Below are 27,212 nucleotides of genomic sequence, written 5' to 3'. Positions count from 1 at the left end.
ACTGTACCTAGGTAAGTCAGAACTAAAAATATAACTAACCATAATAAGATACCAAAACAGAATAAACAAAGCACCTTCCCAACCATGAGTGCTTACTCCTTTTGTCCAAATTGGGTCCTGCCGGTAAACTCTCAGCACTAGACCTGTGACCTCCTGCTACAATTCAGATCTTCCTCCCCATCTTCCTGCCTCAATCACCTGGTCTCCTCCAATCTCAGTCAAGCGATCTTGCACCTTCTGACTCCTTTAGCCCTTCCCGGCTGTCTCACTCCACTGACTTGAGTCCACCTTTGTGCCATCTTCACTTGGACTCCCCAACTTTTTTACCCATTACCTACTCCCCCTGACCCTATGCGATCCGTCATTTCTTCCTTCCGCCTCTCCCCCTTCCCCCCTTGTCTTCTACTCCTCTCCCTTCTCCTCTCCTTGCTCCTCCTGATGCCTAGCCCCCTCCACTATCCTCTCCCCCGCTCTCCTAGCCACCCTCCTTCTCTTTCTCACCGCCCTCACCTTCTCTATCCTCCCACTTCCAACCATGCCGCCCACATCAATACTGCTCTCTGGAACGCCAGATCGATCTGTAATAAAACCACGGCGACACTTGATCTATTCTTTCGTCTTAACCTTCATTTCCTCTGCCTAACTGAAACCGGATTCCTCCTCATAATACCTCTGTCCCAGCTTCCCTAACGACTTCTTCCTCCTCTTTCCTCCATACTCCACGCCCCTGTGGCCGCGGTGGAGGTGTCGCTCTCCTGTATAACTCCAAATACACCTCCTCCTCCTCCTCATCCCCATCTCTTCCCTCATTCCCTTCCTTTGAATTCCTCTACAAATCATTCTCCTCTCCCCACCCTATTTCCTTCCTGATCATCTATCGTCCCCCTGGCCCTCTCTCCTCCTCCTTCGAAGACCTAGATCACCTCCTCTCACTTATTTCTCCCTCCCCCACCCCTCTAACTGTGCTTGGCGACTTTAAGATCTATCTTCCTTCTCCCCCTCAATCTTCTCCCCTCCTCTCTATCCTTGATTCCTACCTCCTCTCCCCCCTTCCTTCTTCCCCTACTCACTCCTCTGGTTCCACTCTTGACCTTATCTTCAACTCCTCCTATCCCTCCTCCCCCGTCTCCTCTCTCCCGGTCTATCTCTCTGACCACGCATTACTCTCGTTCTCCCTTTCTCCTCGCTCTTCTTCCACTATTAATAATCCCTCAGTTCCAATCTACTCACGTCGTGACCTGCGTGATTTCGACACTACCCTCTTCTCTGACACCTGCTCTTCGTCTCTTCCATTTCACCATGACTTTGCACTACTCTCTCCAGATGATGCTCTCTCTTCCCTCTCATCTTCCATCTCCACTGCCCTTGACCATCTCTATCCCCTTTCTCTCTTCCGCCCCACTCAGAAACCTCCTCAACCCTGGCTTACCTCCCATCTTCGTTCTATGCGGCGCCTTCTCAGGTGCCTTGAAAGACTTTGGCTCAAAACTCCCTCGCTCTCTAATCAAACTTCCAACATCTCCTACCATGCACTTTACAACTCTTGCCTTGCTACGGCCAAATCCACCTACTACTCTAACCTTTTACAGTCTCAAGCCTCACAACCTCGACGGATTTTTCAAACTCTTTCCCGCCTCCTCTCTCCTCCCTCTCCTGACCCCTCATCTAATTCCACACTTTCTCCCTCTGACTTCGCCAACTACTTTTCCTCTAAAATCATCACACTCAGACAAAAAATTAACTCCCTCTCTGACTGCCTCTCTTCTCCTCCCCCCTCTCCTCCTTCTTCCAGCATGTCTGTTTTATCATCTGTTTCCCCTTCCGATGTATTCTCCCTTCTATCCAAAGCCCACCCCGCAGCCGCCCCCTCTGACCCTCTCCCTTCCGTTCTCATCCCAAAAATGTACCCTCTTCTTAACCCTTACCTTACCACTTTCTTCAACTCCTGCCTCTCCTCTTCTATCTTTCCCTCTGCTTTCAAACATGTAACGATCATTCCTATTCTTAAGAAACCCTCTGCTGATCCACTGTTCACTGCCAGCTACAGACCTATCTCTCTTCTGCCTTTCCTTTCTAAACTCCTTGAACGCCTCGCCTACTCTCAGCTCTCTTCCTTTGTCTCGTCTTCCTCTCTCCTTCCTCCTTTCCAACCTGGCTTCCGTCCCAAACATTCCACTGAAACTGCTCTCACCTCGATTCTCAACTCGCTCCTCTCTGCTCGCCATGCGAAGCAATCCTCCATACTTATTCTGCTTGATCTCTCTGCCGCTTTTGACACTGTCGATCATCCTCTCCTGCTCCACACTCTCTCCTCCTTCGGGTTCAAAGGCCCTGTTCTAAAATGGCTCTCCTCTTACCTTTCCTCTCGTTCCTTTGTTGTTTCATGGGGAGGCCAGACCTCTCCTTCCTTCCCCCTGATTTACGGTGTTCCTCAAGGCTCTGTACTTGGCCCTTTCCTCTTCTCTCTCTATACCTCCCTCATTGCCCCTGTCATCTCCTCCTTTGGCATCTCCCATCATTTCTATGCGGATGACACCCAACTCTTTCTCTCTTTCTCCTCCTTCACACCTGACCTCCACCTTAAACTCTCCTCTTGTCTCACAGCCATCAAGAACTGGATGTCCTCACGCTTTCTCTCACTTAACACGGATAAAACTGAAGTCCTTTTCTCCCCCGCTAACTCTCTTCCCCCTCCCTCTCCTCGCCCGTTCATCCACTTTCCTCCTTCCAATCGCCCAATCTCCACTCATGCTCGCAACCTAGGTGTTCTTTTTGACTCTTCTCTCACCTTCTCGCAACACATTTCGCTCACCTCCCGCTCCTGCAGATACCACCTTTACAATATTCGCAAAATCCGTCCCTCCCTCACATTCCATGCTACCAAGCTCCTAATCTCCTCACTCATCTTTTCCCGCCTCTTATACTGCTCCTCTATAATTTTCGGTCTTCCCTCATCTCAGCTTGCCCCTCTTAAATCTATATACCACTCTGCCATTCGAACTCTCTGTCTCCTTACCTCTCGCGATTCCATTTCCTCTTCACTCTCTCAACTAGGCTGGCTACCTTTCCACCTATAACTAAAATTTCACTTTCTCTGCCTTGTTTTCAAATCCCTTCACGGTCTTTCCCCCCCTTATCTCTCCTCCCTTCTCTCCTTCTACTCTCGCTCCCTTTGGTCTGCTGACCACTTCCTTTTCAGCTCTTCTAACTTCTTGCTCCTCTGCATTGGAACTCTCTCCCCCTCTCAATCCGCTCTTCCACTACCCTCATCTCATTTTGCACTTCCCTTAAATCCTTCCTCCTCCATTCCCCACCTTGAAGCCCCCCTGCCCTCTCTACTCCCCCTCATCTTTCCCCTCTTCTAATCCCTCCCCTCCCTTTCCATCTTCCCCTTTTCTATTTTACACTCTCTCTCTCCCTTCCTTCCTTCTACTCTCACTCAATCCTTCCCTGCCCTTCCCTTCCCTCCCCTGTTCGCACTCCACTTCTCCCCCTCTTAGTAAATTGCTCTTTGCACTGTTTTGTTGTTGAATGATTCAAGTTGCCACTATGCTCACACTGTTATTTGTTGTTGTTATTACTCTGTATTTTGTTGTTCCATTGTACAGCGCCTTGGTGTAAAGCGCTTTATAAATAAATAAATCAACCAAAGTCTTTACAGACTATTAGGGGTGCTCTAATCAATGCCAGATCGCTGGTAGCGCATGCGACGGACATTGCTGATCTAATCACTACCGATAATTTAGACTTCCTGGCCATTACCGAATCCTGGCTGTATCCTGCAGCAGGACCGTCACTCCTACTCGTTGTACAAGACAATTCCACAATTGTAAGAGCCGACAGAGAAGTTGCCAGAGGCGGCGGAATCGCCATCATAGATAAATCAAACCTAGACCTTAGGTTAGCTACTACGCCTAAATTCTCATCTTGCAAATTACTGCCAGCCAAAATACCAATTGCCAATTCCCGTACCATAACCATTCAACTAGTATACAGACCCCTAGGGCCCATTGGCACCTTCGTGGAAGATGTGATGCTGCTGACGTACAATATCAAAACATCCTCTTAAATGTTAGTATTGGGTGATTTCAATCTAGGAATGAACGACCTGAATAATCACCAAGCACTAGCAGTCGCCAACACCATTACAGAACAAGGCTTTAACCTAAAAGTCACCCAACCTACCCACACCAAAGACAGGACCCTCGATTGGGTAGCCGACCTTAACTGTGACACTAAAATTGCTGCCATCACTCCTCAATCTTGGACAGATCATCATCTACTGTCATTTAACCTCTCCGTGAACATTCTAAAAACCAAACAAAACTTGATAGCACCTGCATGTCATACAAGGACCAATCGTAACATCACAGTGGATGCTATCTTGCCACTTGTGATCCCTACGCTGAATTCCTTAGAGGAAATCACTGACCCTAACAAGTTAGTAGAGATATACAATTCCTCTATGACTAATGCACTGGACATCCTCGCCCCCCCTTAAATTGCGTAAAGGTAAACCAAAAGCTCCACTTGAACTCTTGGTTCACTCCAGAATTAAAAACCTTACGTGCTGAAAAAAGAAAATTGGAATCCATGTGGAAGCACCTCCCTTCCGTAGAGAACAAAACTAATCTAATTAATTTATCTGCAAAATATAAGGAAGAAATACTTCATACTAAACGTGAGTCATACAACAATAGAATAAATCAAGCTAGTTCTAGTCCAAATAGCTATTTGTGATCCTCAAAGAGATGGAGACGCCCATTACCCACACGGATCCGTGCGTAAAGGACAAACTCTATTGCACGAACATTCAGAATGCTCTCACCAACAAAATAGCCACACTACAAACTAAAATTGCTGAAAAACGTCATAACCTTCAAAACTCAGTTAACCGCCACCACAACATATATCCTACCACTAAACTACCCCAAGGCTTTAAAATCTCCAAAGTCTCTGCCCTGGAGGTACAAAAAAAATCATTGCTTCCCTTAAACCGTCAAAGAAGCTGCTAGAGACCTGGCACCATTCATATCCAAACTAATCAACGCGTCATTTACCTCAGGTATAGTACCTGGTAACCTAAAGGGATCATGGGTTCTCCCCCTCCTTAAAAAAACAAACCTTGGACCCTACCATCCCTACAAACTACAGGCCAATTACCACCGCCTCATTCTTACTGAAGATACTGGACAGCGTAGTTTACCTATTGATCCAGGAATATCTAGAGATTAACCACCTCTTAGGGACTCGCCAATCCGGATTTAGACCGCAACATGGGACAGAAATGGCGTTGATTGATTTAAAAGCACAGATTGACGAACTTAAGGACAATGGGAAAATTGCCCTGGTACTATTTTTGGACCTATTGGCGGCGTTCGACCTGGTTGACCATAAAGTACTGTGCAATCACTTTGCTTCAGCAGCCCATTTCTCGCAGAACACCATTACTTGGATACAATCTTTTCTAAATAATAGAACAATGAGAGTCTTCTCTCCTTCAGCAGCAGCTGACCCCATTCCCATTACATGTGGAGTCCCTCAAGGCTCTTGTGTATCACCCACAATGTACACCATTTTCATGAAGCATTTATTCGATGATCTGGACCATCGGGGTGTCACCTACACTAACTATGCAGATGACACCCAGATCCTCCTTCCTCAAACGGATATTTTCAACAATGAGGTATTACTAGTGACCAAAATGTATCCAATCATTGAGGCATGGATGGCCACTCACGCCCTCTGCCTGAATAACGATAAAACTGAGCTGTTGATTGTAGATCTACAGCCAACCTGAACAAACTGAATATGGACTACGCCTCCATCAACATCGATGGGAATAAGATCCCAGTGGCCAAAGAGGTAAATACTTTGGTTTTTATTTCAAAGCCACACTGAATTTACATAAACAAGTGAACTTCACGGCTTCAGCTACTGCCTATATGTAGAAATTGATCAGGGCTGCAAACCTTTGCTCTACAAGGAGAGTTGCATTACCCTCGCCAGAGCATTAATACTGTCCAAGCTGGATTATTGTCACAGACTTTACCTGGGAACAAGTACATATGTTCTCAAATTACAAATCCTGCAAAATAACGCTCTTAGGTATGCTATGAGCATCTCAAGGAGAGTTCACATATCTGAAACAAGAAGACAGTATAAATGGCTGTCGATAAAGGATAAGATCCAACTCAAAACGATGTCCTCGCGTATAAATCCTTGAACCATGTGGCCCCTCTATAAAACAGAAAAATTCAACCTCAGATCATCAACACGAGTCACTAGGTCATCTAACACCCTCGGCTTGATAGTCCCTAGATACAAACTACAAAAGTCAGGGGGGGTGGTTAGCTTCCCAGTCATGGCTGCACAGCTATGGAACTCGCTCCCTCTTTCCTTGAAAATGACCAAGTCATTCTCAAACTTCAGAAGTAAATCTATCAAATGGCTAACCGACAAGTACTAACATCAAAAACACAGAAAAATAGAACTCCACTACCATCTAGTTCTCCTACTGTATACTATTTTGTATCCCTTAACCTCCAATTTTGAACCTAGGACTGTACATTGCATGTAATTAATTGTCGTTATTACTGTCCGATTGTATAATTCTGTATTACATGACCTTTGCATACCTGTAACACTTGTAACTGTCGAATGCACCCAGATACCACCGGGTTAAGGTGTGCTATAGAAATAAACAAACAAAGATTGCCACAACAATATCTTCGCAGGCGAGTTTTACTGTTCAGCCCAGATCCCCCTCTTCCGGGCTCAGATCCCCTTTAAACAATTAGTCCCCCTCAGCCAGGCTCAGACCAATTTCAGTTCGTAGGCATCCCTGTCTCGTTCACATTTGCCACAACAATATATTCGCGGGTGAGTTTAACTGTTCACCCTGGAGCCCCCTCTTCCGGGCTCAGACCAATTTCAGTTTGTAGACCAAGAATTTCAAATGTGCACAGGATTCAACTTAACCCGCTGCAGGACCACTTCGATTTCACTGTTCAATATTTATATGCTCTGAGGTTACCAAACAGAGACCTTTGAGTGAGCACTCACATGGCGCCGGATCACTCTGTATCTGGTACCCATTTTGGTTTCATAAAGTTCAATCACACACAAATTCTTTGTTCATACAATGTTGCTGCTTGCAACCTTGAGGATAACAGTCCGGTCTGCTATCAGTTTATCCCGACTCACCAGCTGTGCTGAACCCATTGCCGTTGGTTTGCTGTCGGAGTCAAGGACAGTACCAAAGTGGCAATTGCTTCTCCTTGCCTTGGCCATCAATGCAGGAGGGTCATGTATACCTTTGACACACACTACACTGTTCGTCAGCAGTAATTCCTGGTCTTATGTTTCTTTTCCTTGAGGCTTCTTGAAAGTCGCAATACTTTCTTGAAAAGGGCAAGGGTAACTCCCTCCTTGTCGTCCTCTATGGTCTTGTCGCCTTTCTCCATGGTTTAAACGGCCATCCTGGAATAGCTGCTTCCTCATTGTTTGGCCTTTCTCAGAGTGTGCTTCGTGATCCGCCTTTTATTTGTTTGGGGTAGTGTGATGAAGTCGGGTGTGTGCAGTAATCAGTAATTGCCTGACTCTGCCTGACCCTTGTGTTGGGGCCTGACCCTTGTGTTGGGACATGTCAGGTATTCAGCTCTGGTGTTAGTCCATTGTCGCTCACGATGTACTGCATGTGAGAAAGTGTCTCTGTAGGAAAGTGGCCGGGGGTTGAGTTTATAGATATCCTACCTGGTAGGATGGGGAAAGATGTTATAAAGGAAGGGGATATCGCGTCTCACCCTTCGGTGTCCCACTTCCACTCCTCCGAAGACCCCCCCATCCAGGTGATCTTCCCACACTGATCCACCCACAGGAACTGGATCCAATAGCAGTGGCCGTGTCCTGGCAACCTGGATGGCAAATCCCCAGGGACTAGCAGGTGAGACACCTTCAGGTTTCTCACAATACCAAGAGTCCATCGTCCAGAATACACAGCTGGGTCTCACACACGCTGCTTTCTTCCTGCCACCTAACTGCAGCACGACTCAGCTCCGTACACTCGGCCGGCGCTTTGCACCTGGCGTGGTTTTTGTGTACACTGCCTTGAATATGATTAAAGGGCCATGGTCAGCGTTCAACAAAAGCAGGTAACACAGTCCTCCCCGCGGGACGATTGTATTGAGCTCCATACTCTTGTGCCACTTGTTTGTCCAATATGCAGGTACCAGCTGTACAAAGCCACAGACGTTGGCAATTTTCACAATGATACAAACATGGGCAAGTTTCAATTATTTTGCCAATTAGTGCACTTCCCTTCTGGACCAAGGACCAGAAAAAACAATTGCATTATGGCAACAAATGAAAACATTACACGTACAAAAGAAGTTTATTAGAACTAGGCGGACAGTTGGGCATTCAAGTCACTTATTTTTTTACTATTCATTTGTTGCAGCTGTCACCTTTACTCTCCACCTGAGTGCAGCAGGGGAGGGCTCAGTTGGCTGCAACAGTTTATGCACAGATTGTGTAACTGATCCGGCCAACACTGCATCTCCCAGTGTGCTGGAGCTCCATGTGGCACAGAAATTGTAGAGTTCTGAAAAGTGGAGATGTCCCAATAAGTGCAGGTTCAGTGGGGTGTCATTTTTAATTCCGATTACAGCAGCAGTACCATGGTATTCACATGGATGACCAGGCAGGCCTAATTTCCAGGCCTTATGCCCTCTTCTATCGCTGGGGCCAATCTCATCTGAAGACTTAAAAGATTAATCTCAGCAGCCACCTCCCTTGCTCCCTCCGCCCATCTGATCCTCTCCACCACTCAGCGCACTATACTGATGCCTCCACCGCCGCCAATGTCTTGACAACTAATACTAGGTCATGCCCGTCAGCCAGAGCAGGCTGATTGGCTAGCCTTCCAGCACAATCCTGGCTCAGGATTTCAAGACTCTTCAAACCGAATGGTATATCCTGGGGTAACCCCACCTGGGGTAGGGTTCGAAATTGAGGGTAGCTGGGAGCTATTTAGCTCCTGCTTCTAGCATAATAAAGCCTGGTTAGTTTGAAACGAAAAGCTACAAGGAGCTCCTTTTGGTGCCTAGGCCCACCTGGTGGCTTCCATATAATATTAACTGAGTATTTGAGAATGTTAATAAAGAACAATTAGAACACAACTAATACACATTTAACCACAATGGTTTATACAAAATGGACACAAATGTTAACAAAGCATCTCTGGAAGCTCCTGTTTCCCCCATGCGGTAGCTCCTGCCTACAGGTTGATGCAGAAACCCAGGAGCTGGTTTTAGCTCCTGCTCATAAAATCTCAAATTCTAACCCTGTGGGGCCATATGCACAAAAAGGTGAAAACTCTCAATAAATGTTAACTAATCCCTCCCCTTGAGACCACCTAAATGTAGATGGTATATTGGGGTAAGTGATGGTGTGATGGGTGGAAGGGGGAGTGTGGGGATTCTACCCCCGCTGCTTGTGGTAAATAAAAGAAAAGCAGCTGAATTGGCCCCAAAAAAAGAAAAATGGACCCTGCAAATCACCCCCGTGCGTAAATCTGCCTTGTACTGTTTGCATCACTGCGGGCAAACCACAGGATAAAAGAGTGGTCTCATTCTTATTTCCCCAGTTTATAAAGTTTCTCCATTACCTGGTATACACATTAAGGGAGGTAGGCCATCAGGAATTCTGAACTGATACTGCTAGCTTAGCTGAAAGGCCCGTTTTTAAACTTCCCTCCAACCTTAACCTCCAAACTCCGCCGACTCCACAATTCCACAAAAGAGGCAGACGTCTGAACCAGACACTGTTTCTGGGATATGGGGAAACTGCCACACTGGTTCCGTTGCCGACTCCAGAAGCACGGTAAACCATGGCCTGCTTGGCCAGAAGGAGACATCATAATGATCAAGTCCCAGCAATTCCTTCTTTTTTTGCACCACCATGTTGTAATCAAAGAAACTGGGAGGGAGGTGTGAGAAACCCAAGGGTATTCTCTCAAGTAGATCCTGGGAATCCCTTATTCTGAAGAAACTGGGAGGGGTGTGAGAAACCCGAGGGTATTCTCTCAAATAGATCCCGGGAATCCCTTATTCTGAAGAAACTGGGAGGGGGTGTGAGAAACCTGAGGGTATACTTTCAAGTAGATCCCGGGAATCCCTTATTCAGGTGGCCAGGGAAGAACTGATCCTCTCTTATCCCAACCCTAAGGGTAGACGAACAGGAAAAGATCACCTGGGTAGGGGAACCCATGGATATGCACAGGGAAATGCCTAGAGGTGAGACACAGTATTATACTGGAGAAAGTGATTGGGAAGACAAGCTTCTTGAAGCTTTTATAGGTTGCACCAACTCAACCTCCCTTCTACCTAAAGATTCTCCCTTATCCAAAACCAACTACTCCTCCATATCTGGTACATCCCCTAGGAACCCAAACCCTGGTATATTCGACAACCCCAATTCCCAGAATCCCTGTTTCCATGTTGCCCACCGGAATACTCCCGGTCATTCTTGTTCATGTTGCTCTGATTATTATTTCCCGCACTCCCAATCTGCTCAGATAAAACACTACCGTTCCCATAATTCCCCTCCATCATTTTCCCAGTCATTCCTGTTTGTTTCACAAACCATACTAATCTCACCCTTCTGAATTTTCCAAACCCCCTACGACAAAGAAAATCATTCTTCATGTCACCCCCTCCTTTTCCGACACGAACATTTTCTCGACATGAAAGACAACGGACTAATAAAACTGTTTATCTGACATGTCCCAACACAATGGTCAGGCAGATTCAGGCAATTGACCAGAATCACACACACCGGATGGCCCTTTCCTTTCCCCACAGGGATGAAAGATGGAGCACAAGAGCACACGACGAGCCAGGCAGACTGCACAACAAGAAAGCTAGCCAAGCACAGCAGTTCAAGAGGAGGTGAAAGGTGGCGAGAACCGAAGGGGCGACAAGGAGAGAAGCGACCTTGCCCTTTCCGACCTAGACCTGCGAAGCCTTCGCAGAAGGAAACATAAGACCGCGAACAATAGCCCAAGTGTGTTGCAGAAGCTGTCAATGGTACAGGGAGCAGGCCTACGCTGATAAGCAGGACAGAGGAGACGCCTGCTACCGTGTTACTGGCCTTGACTTCAGATAGAGTGAAAAGCCAAGCGGTTCATCACAGCCGGTGAGTCGAAGGGGAACTGATAAAGAAACCAAACTATGTTGAATGAAAGTCGTAAGGTGGCACGTTGAGGAAAAGTTCAAAGAACTGTAAATTGTTACGGGAAGGCCAGCTGCAGGGAGGTTTGGCACCACGTGGGTGTTCACTCGAGAGACTCTGGTTGATCCTGCGTTGAATGAACTACTGATACCAGAAGGCCCCACGGGAGACGCAAAGTTAAGTGGTCATACAGGGGTCTTGCAAAATCCCTGTACAGTCGAATGTCTTTGACCGACAATTGAAAACACAAGGGAAGTAAATCCTTCATCAGAAGAAGGTAAAAGGAATTGTCAAATGGCAAGAGTGAACCCGGCGGAGGGATGCCAATAAGGAGGGGCAAAGTCTAAAGTCCGAAGAAACAGTGCGTTGACAAAATTGAGCCCGGCAGAGGGTGATCCAGGGGGAGGAAAACCATCACCCCATCGACACATTTATTTACATTTTTTGAATTTATAAAGCGCACAACGACCCTGGGGCATTGTGGCGCTGTTACAGTTTATTCACTTGGATACAACTTAAAAACAGATTCTTCAAAAACAGAATTGCAAGGGTTCAAAGACAAAGTTGTGGAAGTGTTCCATGGTTACAGGGGAACATCATTAGAGACAATAGGTACAGTCTAGTTGAATAACTTGGTTTTTAGCGCCTTTCTGAACGCCGTGTGTTTTTGTTTCTTAGGCTGAGTAGGAGGGCATTCCAAGCTTTAGGGGCTAACACTTCAAAGCGGGTGCCACCAGCTTTGGCTCTACATGAAGACAAGAATAAGAAATATTTAGAAATAAGCCAGAGTGAACCCAAAGGGAGGCAGGCCAATATTTGAGAAGGAAAAAACAAGGGGGTGTCCTGGGAGTCTCTGCCAGACATTAATCCTGGTTACTAGAGCCTTACCCAGATTCTTTAGCTCCCTATCTTTCACAGAGGAGAAATATCCCAAACATATCAGTATTTGTCCTTCCCAAGGGCAGTCCAGCTGCGAAATGCTAGGCAATTCTCCTCTGAACAAGAGTACCAACAGCAACCCTAGACACGTGTTTCGATCTGGTTGGACCTCATCAGTAGGGTGGAGCTGTGCCTCTCCAAGAATAGTGAGCAAGGGGTTCACGTCTGGATTCCCCTAGTAACTTAGAGGGAGACCCAAAGTTACTTAAATATGCAAAAAACAAGGGGGGGGTCCTCGGAGTCTCTCTGCCAGAAATTAGTCTGGGTTACGAGATCCTTACCCAGATTCTTTAGCTCACTATCTTTCACAGAGGAGAAATATCCCAAACAGAGCAATGCCAGAGGTTAAGATTTATTCTAAAACTTCCAACCATCACCTCTTTTGTTTTGCTATTGTCACCCCGAGTGGGACGAGTATGCCCAGACGTGGGTCCCGTGCCTGCTGTGCCTAGAGACCCAAGCTACTCCTCACTGATGGCGCCCAAAAAGGCTGAAACATGTCTGGTGATGCTTGTGGTCTCGTGCAGAAGGGATGCGACCTAGCGGCTCAGGCTGGACTACCCCTTTGGGGGTGGGACCAAGCCTGATTTGCATATGGGCTTTCCCTTTTTGTAATGGTTTGGCAGGTGAAGAAAGATGGTCTGGAAGAGTTGCCCAGAGCAATGCCAGAGGTTAAGATGCATTCTAAACCTGCTAACCATCACCTCTTTTGTTTAGCCAATATTCGAGAAGGGTCTGAGCCCGGCAGAGGTGGAATCAGGGGGTGATAAACCAACATCCCATCGACACATGAATACAAGAATAAGAAATCTTTAGAAATAAGCCAGAGTGAACCCGAAGGGAGGGAGGCCAATATTCAAGAAGGGTCTGAGCCCGGTGGAGAGGGTGGGGGGAGGAAATCGAGGGGTGGAAAACCAACACCCCATCGACACAGGAAGGCAATAATAAGAAAATAAGCCAGATTGAACCCGACGGGATGGAGGCTGATATTCGAGGGGGTCTGCGCCCGTAGGAGGGGGACCCAGGGGTGAAGAACACCACCTCAAGTGCAATCCGAAAAAACTTTTTGTTTGTTATTTGAACCAAACAGATCCTCGGAAGCAGGAAAGATAACCATCGAAGATCCCGATGTTGATAAGAACTATTTGAGGGGTCAGCGCCCGGAAGAGGGAGACGCAGGGGTGAAACCATCACCCAATGTACATTTGGAACAGAACTTATTTAGTTTGTTATTTTTGTAATCCATCAGGTCCTTGTGGCAAGAGACATTTTGTAGAAAAGGGATAACCACCGAAGGTTCTGATACGTGAATCAGAACTGCTGTCTTGTGCTGGGAAAGCTCTAGAGTGTGCTGTGCTCAGGAGTCCCACCTTGTCCCATGCTCAAAACATGGGGAAGGGAGATCCCCAGCTAGCACATCCTGACTTATTTCTGAACACTTTTTTTCTGAACCCTATCCCACACTCTTTTGTATTTTAGCGTAAGGATTGGCAATAGGTTTTTCTTAGTATAGGCCTTTTTATTTGACACGACGCCACTAGGACTGCCTTATTATTATTTGATGTTCTTAGCTTGCTCCCTTCTTAGATTTAGATTAGGCGTTTTTCCAACCTACCTATACAGTTTAATAAACACCCTTGCACTGCGATTACTTTTGTCTGTCTATTCTTGATACCATGCCTTCCTTACAGGGGGGCATACACCAGCCTTGCTGGCTATGTAAGCCCCCAAGCTTGGTCGTAATGGAATGTGGAGCAGAAAGACTGGAGGACAGCATTCCCTGGGGCAACAAAGAGGTCCAACCAAGGGGCCCAAAATCTCGCACACATTTCCCTTCACTCCCATGGTTTCAATGTTCATTCCTGAGAGGCCAGAAGAGCCTGTTCAAATGATCCCCTGTTGTGTGCTCTCTATGACCCCGATATGCACACAGCTTTCTGATGGAATGGATTCCTGAACCACTGGAGTACTTTGTACACAGCTGCAAGCGCCTTCTAGTTAGAGGATGTGTACTTTACCTCTAGTTCTCATTTTTCTTTTTTTGTAATTCGCACTTTAGATTTATTGCAAGTGTCAAACATTTTACAGTAGGTTTTCTGGTAGCAAGCATGTGCTCGAGGTCCACCAAATTTGTTGGACTTGAACCGTCGAGGATCTGCCACAAGCAGGGTCCGGTCATACTGGATTACAATATCGTCGATTTCTTTTTTGGATGCTTAATCAACATACTTTTGATAGTAAGCCACAAGCGCCTTTGAAATAGACTGGCGTATAGCGTAGACTTGTGCAACATGACCGCCACACTTCACTCTAACTCGGATGTCAACCCCAGCGAAGCGTTCCTTGCACAGGAGAAGTACAGGCTCATTTTTCTTGATGACTGTCTGACATAGGGTAGCAGGCCACCCTACCCACCTAGATTTGATAGTGTGATCGGGAACGGAGAGGTTAACAACAAATATTTGCACAGGTTTTTGCTGAGCTGGCACCAATACAAGCTCCCCACGAGTTTGTGGTCCTCTGGAAGGATTGCTACGAAGTCCTGCAATGCCAACGTCCCAATGTTTGTCTAGGGGATTCCCCACCGGGTGAAGATGCCACCTGGCCTATGGTACCAAATGCACTCAGGCCACCAGGAGTTGTTCTGACTGAAAAAAATGCCCTGCAGATGTTTGAAGTAAACTGCAAATCCCTTTCAGTAATTTCCTTAATTTGTTTGCTCTGTCTGGTGGAAGCAAGATCGTGTCCAGATCACTCTTGAAAATGGGCCCGATATATACTGAGGGTTGTATTAGCACTAATTGTGACTGTCTCCAGTTTATCAACCACTTTAGATGGGTAATGTCTTGCATGCCTATGAATAAGTCCTTTGTTGAGGCCCTGGGCAGCCATTTGTCCAGAGAGGCAGTATATTGTATCCATTTCCAGTGCAGTGATGTCAGAACTGGTGGCAGGATTTGTGTAAAAAGATTATGGAGTCTGTTTCCACACTAAAGGGGAGAGCTTGAAACTGGTACTGCAAACCTCAACCAATTCTGATGCTCCAGTGTATTAGGATATGAAAGCAGGCATCCTGGAGGTACATTGATGCCAGAAAAGTACCACCTCACCCTTGACCAAGATCACAGAGCAAATAGCCGGTGTGGGAGGGGGGGGGGTTAATTTTGAAATGTTTTCTACAACCTTGATGGTTATTATGGGGAGTTCTAAAAAAAAATAAGTTTTTAAAAAATAAAAATACAAAAAAGGTGCCACGTTTTTGGTTAAAGACTTTTATTAACTTAAATACCTCTCTGACCCTGCTCTAAAAGGAATTTCCCTACCTAAAACCCAAAATGAAGTATCTGTGGTTGTCAGGATGTCAAAATAAAAAAAATGTGTCCAAACGTTCTACCCTGACCCGCACATTACCAACCAAATTATAAGGTGAAAAGGGAAATGTCTTTAAGCTGGGGTGATTGCAAAAAGAGTTCATAAAGGAAAAATAGAACAGCTCCAACATAAAAGGTTCTCCAAGGTAAAAGAACCTTGGTTCCAGAGGGCGATTGCCTTCCCCTAGTTTCTTTCTCGATTCAAATACAAAAGGTATTCCAAAGTCAAAATAAGGTTTTACTTCCAAGGGAATTCCCTTCTCCTGGATTCTGTCTCAAATTAATGAATCCCTTCAACACAAAAAAACACCAAGAATAGCACTTCTTGGTACCAGAGGTGTATTCCCCTTCCATGAATTCTTCCTTAAAACCAAATTTGCAACAGTTATTGATGTTTTTCTTGGTTTACAAGAATACTATTTGGATTTTTCAACACTAGGCCAATGATTCTTGGTATAACAGTTATTTGTGTCTTTCTTGGCACACAAATTATTTTGTTACAAAGCTTCTTAGCCTTGTAGTTCCTTCTTTCAAAAGTTCATTCTTTCAAACATAGTCCTTGCTTGAGACATCCTGTAGATTTGCAACTTCCTTGTATACTCCCCTGCCAGGGTTTCTTATGCACTTGTGACTGCCTGGCTTACTCGCCTGCCCAGTCTTCTCACATTCATTGGTAAACAGTTCCTCTTTCAATTCAACAATTGGATACATCTTCTTTGGTTCTTTATGTCTGGTTGTTTCAACATTCGGTCTTGGTTCTCCCCAAATCTGCATTCCATTCTCTTATATTTGGCTGGGGCTTGTGTTTGCAATATCTCTTCTTGCTTTGCAAACAAACAATCTCCTTAATGTCTCTGTTCTGCTGCTTTAAAGTTTACAAATTGTGTTTGGCGCAGTCGCTGAAACGCCCCGGGATCCCCATTTTACTTGTGTTGACTCACTGGCTCTGTGTGGCATCTACGGTCCCGTTCACACTTACGCAGCAAAGCTATGCCGCCCGCTTTCCACTCGGGACTGCATCTGTGTCGTTCAGGTTCCTCTTACGGCTTCCTGTCAGAGGGCCTGCCTTCTTTCAGGTCTCGGTAAGCAAAGCATTGCTTTCTCTAGCTGTCGAATGCCCAGGAATCGTCCCTTGTTCCCGACGTGTCTGCGCTTCTCCGCCTCCTTGCTGGTGAACCCATTGACTCTGCCACACCGGTCTGTGCTCCCAGGGACCACACGCCTAGCATTGAGGTACGACGACTTCCTCCAAACACCAGCATCCTCTTGCAATTGGTTTTCGATCTTTAAATGTCCTGTGCACGGGTTGCTTGTGAGAACAACTAGCATGCTTATTAAGGTTCTTTCTGCTCTGTATTGCTCTCTTCTTCCTCCTTGTTCAAGTACTTGGGTACTTGTGGGAGATGAAGTCCATTGATATTGTTCAAGTAATTTGCATCAGTCAACAACTTGCAATATTTCCAAATGATGAGCCAGCTCTACATGGATGATAATTAGAACTGAAAAAGAAAGTCTTGGAGCTTTTACCCCTTTGTCCAGAAATAGACGTTTGGTTAAAAGGGCTTTGGGAAAAGGTATCTCTATTTTCTATAAAAGGGAGTTACAGATGTATGGCAATAGGCCATTAGGGTATTGAGTATTGTGCGAAACCAGAAGGTGTCTCACCTGCTAGTCCCTGTGGATCCCTCTCCCAGGTGGCCAGGGCACAGCCATCGCCTTTGGATCCAGACCCTGGGGGTGGACCAGTGCAGGAGGATCACCTGGTGAGGGGTCCTCAGGGAGTGTGAGACTGGATGCCGAGAAGCAGTATTCCTCTTTTCCCTGTTACACCTTACCCCGTCCTACCCGATGGGATATTTAGAAGCTCAGTCCCTCTACCCACTTTTCTTGCACAAACACTTTTAGACGGACAGCCCGCTCTGGGGGAAAGACTCAAACCTGAGCTATATACCTGAAATGTCCCAATACTATAGTCGGACGAGGTCAGGCAATTATCGACAATCACTCACACCTGACTTCAATTACACTTCCCCAAACAGATAAAAGGCAGAGAGCGAGAGTACACTCTGAGCGAGGCAAAACACATGAAGGTCCAGCAGTTTTGAGTTGGCAGTTGAACGAAGGGGGAAAGACAGCCAAGCACGAGAGGTTTGCGAGAGGGGCAGCACCCTTGACCTTTTTGGCAGGAAGCCATTACTTTCAAGAAACCTTCAAGGCAGAAAACGTAAGACCAGGAAACCAGGCTGAAGAATCCTGCATTGTGTGTCGGAGATACCGAGGGTTCTCCCATGCAACTGACCAAGGCGGGGAGAAGCAGCAGATGCAGTGGTATCGTCCTTGGCTCCAGGAACAAAGAAGCGACAGAGAACAACACAGCCAGTGAGTTGGGGAGACCGATACCAGACTGCCAACTCCCTCCAATTCGAGGATCGACACAGCCCCTCTACATCCCACTGCTCCTTAGAAGACAGAGACCGCTTGGAGGCCCCCACCCGAAGTAGCTGGTGTCGGTGATCAGAACCACACGATGGGGGACAATCGGACTCAATACCCCTCAGTAGGGAGGAATTCATCAACCACCAACCCAGAGAAACCCTCGGATCATTTGAAATCGGTACATCTGCCCAAGAGGTTGGGAGGAGGGGGACCAGTGAAGCAAAGATGTGCTACTACAGGTTGAAGATGGAGGCGGGCCCAAAAAACACAAGCAGCCATGTGCCCCTGTACCACCAGGAGCTCCCGTGCAGATACCCAGGGATGTCGAAGGAATTCGGAAAGGAGCGACTGGAGTCGGAGAGGGGCAGAATAACCTTCCCACTTCTGGGGGCAGAACTGAGCCCATATGAACACCAGGTCCTGGGAAGGGGCCATCTGAGACTTTTCCCAGTTGATCAGGGAGCCCCAATCCTGGAGCAACTGACAGACAATGAGAAGGTGAGATTGAACAGTACAACAGAGATCTGCCTTGACCAGCCAGTCGTCCAGGTATGATATGATAGCTTATTTATAACGCACTTAATACCCAGAGGTTTCTAAGCGCGGACCCGTGGATCGAACCTGTGTTGCTCCTTGTCGTCTTGCTTCCAAGGCGAGCATGTTGCCCCTGAGCTATACACCCGAGACTGGGAACAGCTGGATCCCCTGTAGATGCAATTGTGCCACCAACGAAGCCACAGCCTTCGTAAAGACCATCAGAGCTGATTTCAATCCAAAGGTAAGGACTCAGATCTGATGATGTCCCCCCCACAGAGAACCTGAGGAACTGTAAATGCAACGGGTGAATGGGCATCCTGTACATCCAAGGAGACCATCTAGTCCCTCGCCTGACCAGAGGAATGATCTTCTGCAATAACTCCATCTGAAAACGAACACCCCTGACAAAGGCATAGAGTTGTTTCAAGTCCAAGATCAGACGGAACCGCCTCTGAGGCTTTGGGACCAAGAAGACCCGACAGTAGAACCCCAGACCCCACTGGACCCTGGGCACAATGGCCCCCTTGGACAGAAGCTCGGCAGTGGCTGAGCACATGGCCGCTTTCTTGGCAGGTTCCCTGGGCAGAGTAGTCATGATCCAGGACGGTTGAAGAGGAGGTGACAGAAATTCTATCCGGTAACCTTCCCGGACAATCTGCAGGACCCAAGCATCAGAGGACCACCGCTCCCAGATGGGAAAATATTGCTGGAGGCGGCACCCCACAGTAATTGTCAGGGCTTCAGATGTTCCTCTGCCAGCCTCGGACCCCCGGGCCTGGGACGGAAGCCCCTGGAGTGATGAAACTGGCCATGCCTGCCCCCAGACCCTCTGCTCCGAGGTGCAGCCCCCAAAGAACATCAAACCTGTGGCGCAGATGATACCCGGTGAACCTTGTCTACCAGAGTCTGCGAAAAGCTTATTACAGCCTTCTGGGAGTTGTCAGTTTCCAGTCTCTCAATTGAAGCCGACGACGAGCAGAGACGTGAAAAGAGCTGGTCTTCACACTGCATTTCATCAAGCACTGGAAGAAATCTGAGCCATCTTCCATCGCCTTACGGAGAAGCCAAAAGCCCCCGAGAACCGTCTCTGCCGTATATGAATCATAGACATTGGCCTGCATTCCTAGATGGGAATCCACATGAGCTTTCTTCAATGCGTCCTTCGCCTTACGGTCCACCAGGTCCCAAAGGGCAGCCTCCTCCGCAGCCACGGAGGAATGGCAGGAGAGTCCACATGCCTGCCCATCAAAACAGAACAGTAAAGCCAAATCCCACTGCCTGCAGTATGTCGCTGAAGAAGTCGTCTCCAGGAAACAGGGCGAAAGCAGCAACCTGCACCGATATGCCAGCCAGCCGCGCCTCCAGTCAGGCCATCCAGGAGGATACGAAAACTCCCTGGCCAGCAGAAACCCAGGGAACGCACCACCCTCAACCAGGCCCCCGGCAGGAAGAGGGAGGGGCGGGAAACCATAATGCACGGCGCCCCAATAGTGCTGCCGAACCTGGCTCTCACGAAATAAGCCATGCAACAGAACTCCAAGCCCTGCAGGAGGTCCCAGCCAGCAATGCCTGCTCAACCAGGCCCCAAGCCCTGCGGAGAGCCCAATTCTCACTGCGAGTCCCCACCACCCCGCAGGAGACACCCCCACGGAAGAAACCACACCATGTCTCCCGGATCCCCGCTCCTAGAGGATCCAGTCCCTGTCCGAGACAGCGAAAAAGAACTGTGTATTGTTGGTAAGTAGGAGGTTTATACCTCTGGAGAAAAAAAAAGTTCCTGTTTGAGAGGCAGGGCCTCGCAGGTGACTACTGTAACGAGGAAGAGGGATGGGGAGGTAATGACTAAATTTTGTAACATCATTTTCTGCGGTGCAAATCAAGGGTACCCACACAGCTTTTTCCACCCATGTCATACAAATCCTAGGGCTGGCCCGGTCTAGGATTTTGCTAAACAATGCAAGCATGAGGCTGTGGGAATATATGTATACACACATACACACCATCATCATCCATTCCATTTGGGTGACATTAATCCAGTCCTGGGTTTAACTTTGCATTCTGGAACGTGTAGTCCAAGGTTTATAAAGAAGAATCCCAGACCACAAGACCCAGAAGCCAAAGTTAAAATTAGTAATGGACTAGGTCTCCAGAATGGAATGAACAATGTTGATACGTTTGCTGACTGTAGTTTTTCAGGAGCACTTTCTACACAAAACGTTGGTCTAGGATTCGATACCTGCAGTTCAGCAACGAAGAAATGCTAAGAAGTGGAGAAACAAAACAGATAATTCTTCTTATTGCTATATATTGTGCGATCAGATAAGTGCTCAGAAATAAGAGCCTGCTCCATTAAAACTGTGTATTACAATAAATGAAATATACCGTTTTCTTTTTGCTTCTGGAAACTTTATACTACCCCACAAAAAGGCATTTTGATTGCAGACATCGTTTTGCAGGTAGAAGGGCGGCATCACTTTGAAATCAAGCCATGTACATCTGTCAATCAAGTCTTCACGTAAACTAATCTCTCACCTTCACGTGCATCTGAGTGGCGGCAACGCAGCACTCAAACCTCCCTCGTACTCAGTTATTGGTAATCCATACACCGGAAGTGAATGCCATCGTTCAACGTTCAGTAACTATGGTGAGGCAACAGCCGTTTTGAAACGAGAGCTATTTCGCCAATAGCAGTCATGAAAACGAGAGCGAATACAACGACTTCCGACGCCAGCCGGCGACCTTGTTCATTTTGATCTGAATACCGATATACTATCTGATATTAAACAATAGTGCATCATGCGGTGTCCGTTCCAAGATGGCAACCACCAAAAACAAACGTACCCTTTTTTAAATGTGCTTAACAAAAATCATTAACACACGTGACATCCTGAGATGTATATATTATACATAATGTGTAGTATACTCATAACATACAAGAATCAACAAAGTAACTTGTCGCTTCCAAGCAGAATGTGGCTTTTTTTTGTCCTCTATTTACCACCATCATCCCAGGACTTCTTCGTGTGCTACCATAGGCCAGAAGCCGTGACTCTCTAACCAATCGCCTTTTAGTCAATGACAAAAAGATTAGGTCCAATGAGAAAGGGGCACTATTGGAGCGCCGCGAAGGTTTGAATACTGTATGTCTTTCTGTTTACAGGACACGTTAAGATCAGCCGAAACTCTATTGCTTAGTATTTGTGACGCGAATGAATCAATAAGGGAATACCAAGAGCGGACCGTTGGCGGTGGAATGTTCCGCAACGTTGTTCAAAACCCAAGTTCGTTTTAGGTTTCTCGCAGGCTCGTGAACCGGATATGCGTCATCTACTTCAAAGCCAGGTATGGGCTTTTAAACAGGAAGGACGCAAAGTAGTCTTGTTTTGTTTTTTTGGTCTGCCGAACTGTGACTAAAATGCTTTACTTTTAACTTGACTTTGTACTTAGTTTATTTTTAGCTTTCATTGAAAGTGATTGTCCTAAATATTGTTTCGCTGAAAGGTGGCTAAGCCGAATTGGCCCGTATACTATTAAACTCTAGTGTGTACTTTTGGATTTCAGTACGGATATGCATACTTTAGTTTGCTGTTTCCTTCTGGTGGTTGCTCCATCAAGATTTTGCTTGGGGTTTACAGAAGCAGACACTGATTACCTCGTGACCAAACCTTTGCAGCAATGGGTGTGTAGTTTTGTTTTTATTGATCAGTGCTTTTGAGCATGGAGGGGATCATAATGGTGTGTGCGGAGAGGGACATTTATTTACAAATATACCGATGAAGCGAAATGTGTTTTTTTTCAAAATGTGGGATTGACGGTTTTGAACACGCAAAGGCCTTTAGATTTAAATACATACTTTCCGAGATTATTGTGCATGTTGTCAAGTTTTCCCATATCAGGTGCGTTGGCTCAAACAGTCCTGGCTTTTGCTTTTCTTTCTGGGACTTGTAGTTAGACCAATTTTTAAAGAGGTAGTTCTTTACATATAATTGCTTCAGGATCCAACTAGAGGAGCAGGAATTGATACCACCCCCCTATGTTCGCCCCCCCCTTGCGTTCCTGATGAGGGAGAGCTTTGTATTGTAGTAGTTATTTATATAGCGCCTTTTCCCAATTGTATAGCCTCAGTGCTTTGTGGTAGAAATTACCTTTTGGGACCAAAGTCCAGGTATGATAAAGTTCTAAGAGGAGGCTTAAAATGTGTGTACACATTTGGCCAAGATTAGGATTTGGGCTGGCTCAGCTCCAGTAAGCAACCTTAGAGGTCAGGCATGTGGACGGGTGCTGAGGGAGGTCATGACAGTCACATTTCCTACCCGAAGAAATCAATCCAAAATTACTCAACCTCAAAATCCATTCAAGTGCAACCCATTTCCAGAATACAGCCAAGTGCCGTACACAGATAACTCCCAACACATCTAACTGACTTTCCAGGGGTTGATGCAGGCAATCTACACAGTGTTATATCGTGTTGTATACTGTAATGAAAACTTAGATTCAACTTTATCAGTGTCGGCAATAAACACTTAGAATCAGACTTTGGCAGTGTGATAAAAATGACGATTATGCTAGTTACAAGTAGGTGTGAGATTTTAGGTACAAGAGTGGTGGGGTTTTACTGGAGTACAGTAATGGCTGTTCTCCCTGCCCAAACCACACTTGTCTTATCATTCGCTGTAGGTTGTCTGCATCGGATGTTCCAGGCAAACACAAGCTGCTCAGGAGTTGGCAGCCCTTTCCCTCTGGCCCTTGGCTGCCCTGGGGCTCCTGGATTAGCAGAGCTTCCTGGTCCTGAGAGCCATCCAGGGTGAGGGTTCGGCGGGGGTGAAGGGAAGGCCGCAGGGGTCGAGAGGGCCAGGAAAAGCATGTAAGGGCCAATTTTAAACTGAGTTGGGGGTGCTTGGAGAGGCCTCCCAGAGGCGCACTGAACAATTTACCCTGCAGCTGGGCAGCACACGAGCACGGCACAAGAATTGGAAGAACCGGGAATGGAAAGCAAAAGTTGGTGGTTTTTTAAATAACTGAGCAAGATTAGGATCTATTTTCAAAACATCCCAGTTCCTTTTGATGATTCTTTTGATTTTCTGACTTTGTTGGGTGTAGGTTTTTACATACACCAACTTCTCTGCTTCAGAATTTTGCACTGGTTTCAATGCTGCATCTCTCGTCATTGCTGTCACTTTGCATACAGGAAGGGCAAGTTAGTAAGAGATTATCTGATTCGGGCAGAATACACTGAACATTAACAGCATGAAACATCCTTTGAAGGTACATTATCAGGTAACATTTGCCAGCATTGCCATAATGTTATAAAAGGCAATTATATTAATCTTCAAAACAAAGGGGGTTCTGGGAGTCTCTCTACCAGCACAAACACAGCCCGTTGACCTGTTCTTGGGTGGATGGCCCCCGGGAGAGTCTCAACCAAGTCTTTGGCTCTCTGTCCCTTTTCACAGAGGAGAAATATCCCTGCATATCAGTCTTTGGCCTTCCCAGGGGTGTCCTGCCCAGGGGCAGTCCAACACCAAAATGCTAGGCAATTCTCCTCTGAACAAGAGTACCAACAGCAACCCCATACACGTGTTTCAGCCTTGTTGGGCATCATTAGTGAGGCAGAGCTGTGCCTCTCTGAGAACAGTGAGCAAGGGGTCCACGTCTGGATTCCCTTGGTAACTTAGGGTGAGCCCCAAAGTTACTTAATATTCAAAACAAAGGGGGTTCTGTGAGTCTCTCTACCGGCACAAACACAGCCCATTGACCTGTTCTTGGGTGGATGGCCACCAAGAGATTCTCAAACAAGTCTAGCTCACTGTCCCTTTCACAGAGGAGAAATATCCCTGCATATCAGTCTTTGTCCTGGTAACTTTGGGTCTCACCCTAAGTTACCAGGGGAATCCAGACGTGGACCCCCTGCTCACTGTTCTCAGAGAGGCACAGCTCCACCTCACTGATAATGCCCAACAAGGCTGAAACAGAGGTTTCTGTTGGTGCTCTAGTTCAGAGGAGAATTGCCTAGCATTTCGGTGCTGGACTGTGTTAAAGAAGGCCGTAGTGAGCCCGATGGAGGGAGGCCCATTTCACAAAGAGGATCCGAGCCCTGTGGAGGGAGATCCTAGGGGCAAAGGGCAATCGCCCACGGTGCAAGACCGCTGAATGAACTCTTTGATCCAGCAGGCCGTCTAAGGCAAGAGACTTTGAGGAAAGAGAAATGACCCGTGAAGGTTTTGGTATTGTGAAATAGATTTGTGAACCTCGTGCTGGAGTGGCCCAGGAGTGTGCTGTGCTCAGGAGTTCCGCCTTTTCCCGTGATCAAAATGTGGGGAAGGGAGACCCCGCCATAACATCCTGACTTATCATTTTGTGAACACTTATTTCTTTTCTGGTGAACATTATCCCACACTCTTTTTAAGCATAGGCCCTTCTTATTTGACAAGATGCTACTAGGACTGTCTTATTATTATTTGATGGTCGTGGTTTGCTCCCATCTTAGCTTTAGGCGTTTTTCTCACCCAGGCATACAGTTAACACCCTTGAACTGTGATCACTTGTGTCTGTCTTTATTGTTGCCACCATGAGTTCCTTACAGTATCTGGCATTAACCAGTGAGCAAGAGTTACCACTGGTGAACGAGGAGTTAGTACATAGGGTTCCGCAAATCTAACGTATTATTTTTGACCGTTTTGAATGAACCCTTATACTTAACCCTTCTACTTTAAATGTCATATAGGTGTGCCTTAAGGCTCAATAATAGATTGTGCCGAATGCATTAAGTTAATGTAGCATATGTATATAATTTTTGGCTCAGTAGGCCTGGGGAGCCAAAACTAGCTCCTTGTAGCTGTTGGTGTCGAGCTAACCCGGCACTTCTAGGCCACAAGAAGGAGCTAAATGGCTCCCCTCCCATTCGAACCCTGCCCTTTGATCTGTGTTAAAAGTTGCAGCGTGTAGGGTCGGAGGCAGTAAGAGAGATGCACCATTGCATGAACAGGATCCATAGACACCGGAGTAGGACAGAGTGCAGCGATCCTAACCCCATTGGAAGGGGACATGGAGTGAGCACGGAAAGAGGTTTACTATGGATATTTTATGTATGGCGCTTGCATGGATTAAGTGTAAGGGGAACCCTTGTGTCAGGGCCGCAGATGAGAAGGTTCATGGTCATTGAAACTGTTAATTGGTGAAGTATATGGAGAAGGTTGCCTTGCATTATGCAGGTGATGTTAAATTCTCACACTACTTCAGGCTACAAAACTTGCACTCGCCAGTAGCAAGTAAAACCTGATGCAAGTAGTAGCTTACAACTTGAAAGATTCCACCCTGCACTTTCATATGCTCTTAACTTTCATTAATGTATCCATCTTCAAAATCTTACCTTCATCCCTCCGGTACCATACCCTTACTTGGGGGCAAAAAATTTAAGTTGCAAGCTACTAGCCACGCATAAAAGGCCACTCACTCGCTCTCTGTATTGTCCACGTGAACATGGCACACTGTTTTTACTCGCCACGTATTACTTGGAAGTGCTTAGGGGTTCCCTTATTCATCAGTCCTCATAATCATTGAATAACACATCCTCTTTCGCTCATTCCTCACGTTTGCATTCGTTCATCTTTGTTCCTTTACCCTTTAAACACTCTATTTTCCCTTCAATGTATCCCCGTCGCCTACCTAATCGTGACTTTGTGCATGAACTCCCCTGCACACATAAGTCAACATGATTGGCAGCCAACTACATATATGGATGGACAAACCGAGTGCGAGGATGGCTGAATGAGGGAACGTGAGATCAGCAGTGCTAAGCCAATAGGAAGTTGCGGCACGTAACCTCACTATTTACCAAGGATTGGAAAGCCCACTCTAGGTAATGGTGATATTTTAGGGTTTGAATTTAAGAATTGATGAGCAGGAGCTGAAACCGATTCCTGGGGATCTGGCATCATCCAATAGGCAGGAGCTACCTCTTGGGAACCAGCAGCAAGTACATGGCATGCTGCAAATCTGCACACAAAATGCCAACTTTAGTAGGTGTGTTTCAATACTATTTCGTACAAGGCATAAATTAGTTTTCTAAAATTGATTAGCAGTGACTGCTAATCAAACTTTGCTTGATTAGCAAATTCATTTATTTAATCAGTAATGTTTTACTCATATTTGTAATGTTACCAGAAGTTTATTTGTACTCAAGATGAACACAATAAATATGATTTAAAAGGCAGTGAAAATAGTTTTCTTTGTAAGGCTCTGTGCAGCTGGTTGCAGTCGTTGTTGTACAGGTCAGTGTCCTGGGATACCTTATGCTTACCCCATCGTATGATGTGTAAGGAGAAGTTCAGAAATGTCATAAATCCAAAAGTTCACACTGTTAAAGGGAAGTCAGCGCTGGAGACTAAGTACTGAGTATACTGTTACGGTAGGCATGGTAACTGGCGACTTCAGAGACAGTTGGACAAGATGGCTCTTGCGTTTGTTTCATTGATCTAAAAAAATATATACCACTTTCAGGTATTGGCAGAGAGTTGCACATATGAGTGGAGATTTGGCTGGAAGTTTCAGTTTTGGGGGAGGGGGAATTGAGGTGAGGGACTCCAGTGGAGACTCGGCCCTACCCACTGGCACCAAGATGGTGGCTGGGGGAGAAGCGCAAGGGGCCAGGGAATGCGATTGGTTAGTATGTGCAGATTCCGCCTGCATTGTCGGCCA

The 27,212-nt window shown here is 46.4% G+C and overlaps 2 protein-coding genes across 3 annotated transcripts in view; one reads left to right on the top strand and one right to left on the bottom strand.

Moving 5' to 3' along the window:
* Positions 1-21,184, bottom strand: part of LOC138453688 (armadillo repeat-containing protein 1-like) — a 264,412-nt gene extending 243,228 nt beyond the window's left edge. The window contains exon 1 of one of the 2 annotated variants that reach the window (XM_069606755.1): positions 21,048-21,184. Coding sequence is in view for 1 of the 2 variants with exons in the window: in XM_069606754.1 (XP_069462855.1) it covers positions 20,898-20,986 (89 nt within the window). In the remaining variant the exon portion in view is untranslated. The other variant, XM_069606754.1, reaches the window with a different exon arrangement.
* A 386-nt stretch (positions 21,185-21,570) lies between these two features.
* MTFR2 (mitochondrial fission regulator 2) overlaps positions 21,571-27,212 on the top strand; it is a 288,587-nt gene continuing 282,945 nt past the window's right edge. Inside the window, exon 1 of the mRNA XM_069606753.1 lies at positions 21,571-21,857. The gene's annotated coding sequence lies outside the window, so the exon portion shown is untranslated. The remainder of the gene's footprint in view (positions 21,858-27,212) is intronic.

Source organism: Ambystoma mexicanum, chromosome 4p, assembly GCF_040938575.1.
Source record: "Ambystoma mexicanum isolate Mex_15411 chromosome 4p, UKY_AmexF1_1, whole genome shotgun sequence".
In the NCBI taxonomy this organism is placed as follows: domain Eukaryota; kingdom Metazoa; phylum Chordata; class Amphibia; order Caudata; family Ambystomatidae; genus Ambystoma; species Ambystoma mexicanum.
The sequence above is the reverse complement of the archived record's forward strand: the minus strand, read 5'-3'. Positions and strand labels throughout refer to the sequence as shown.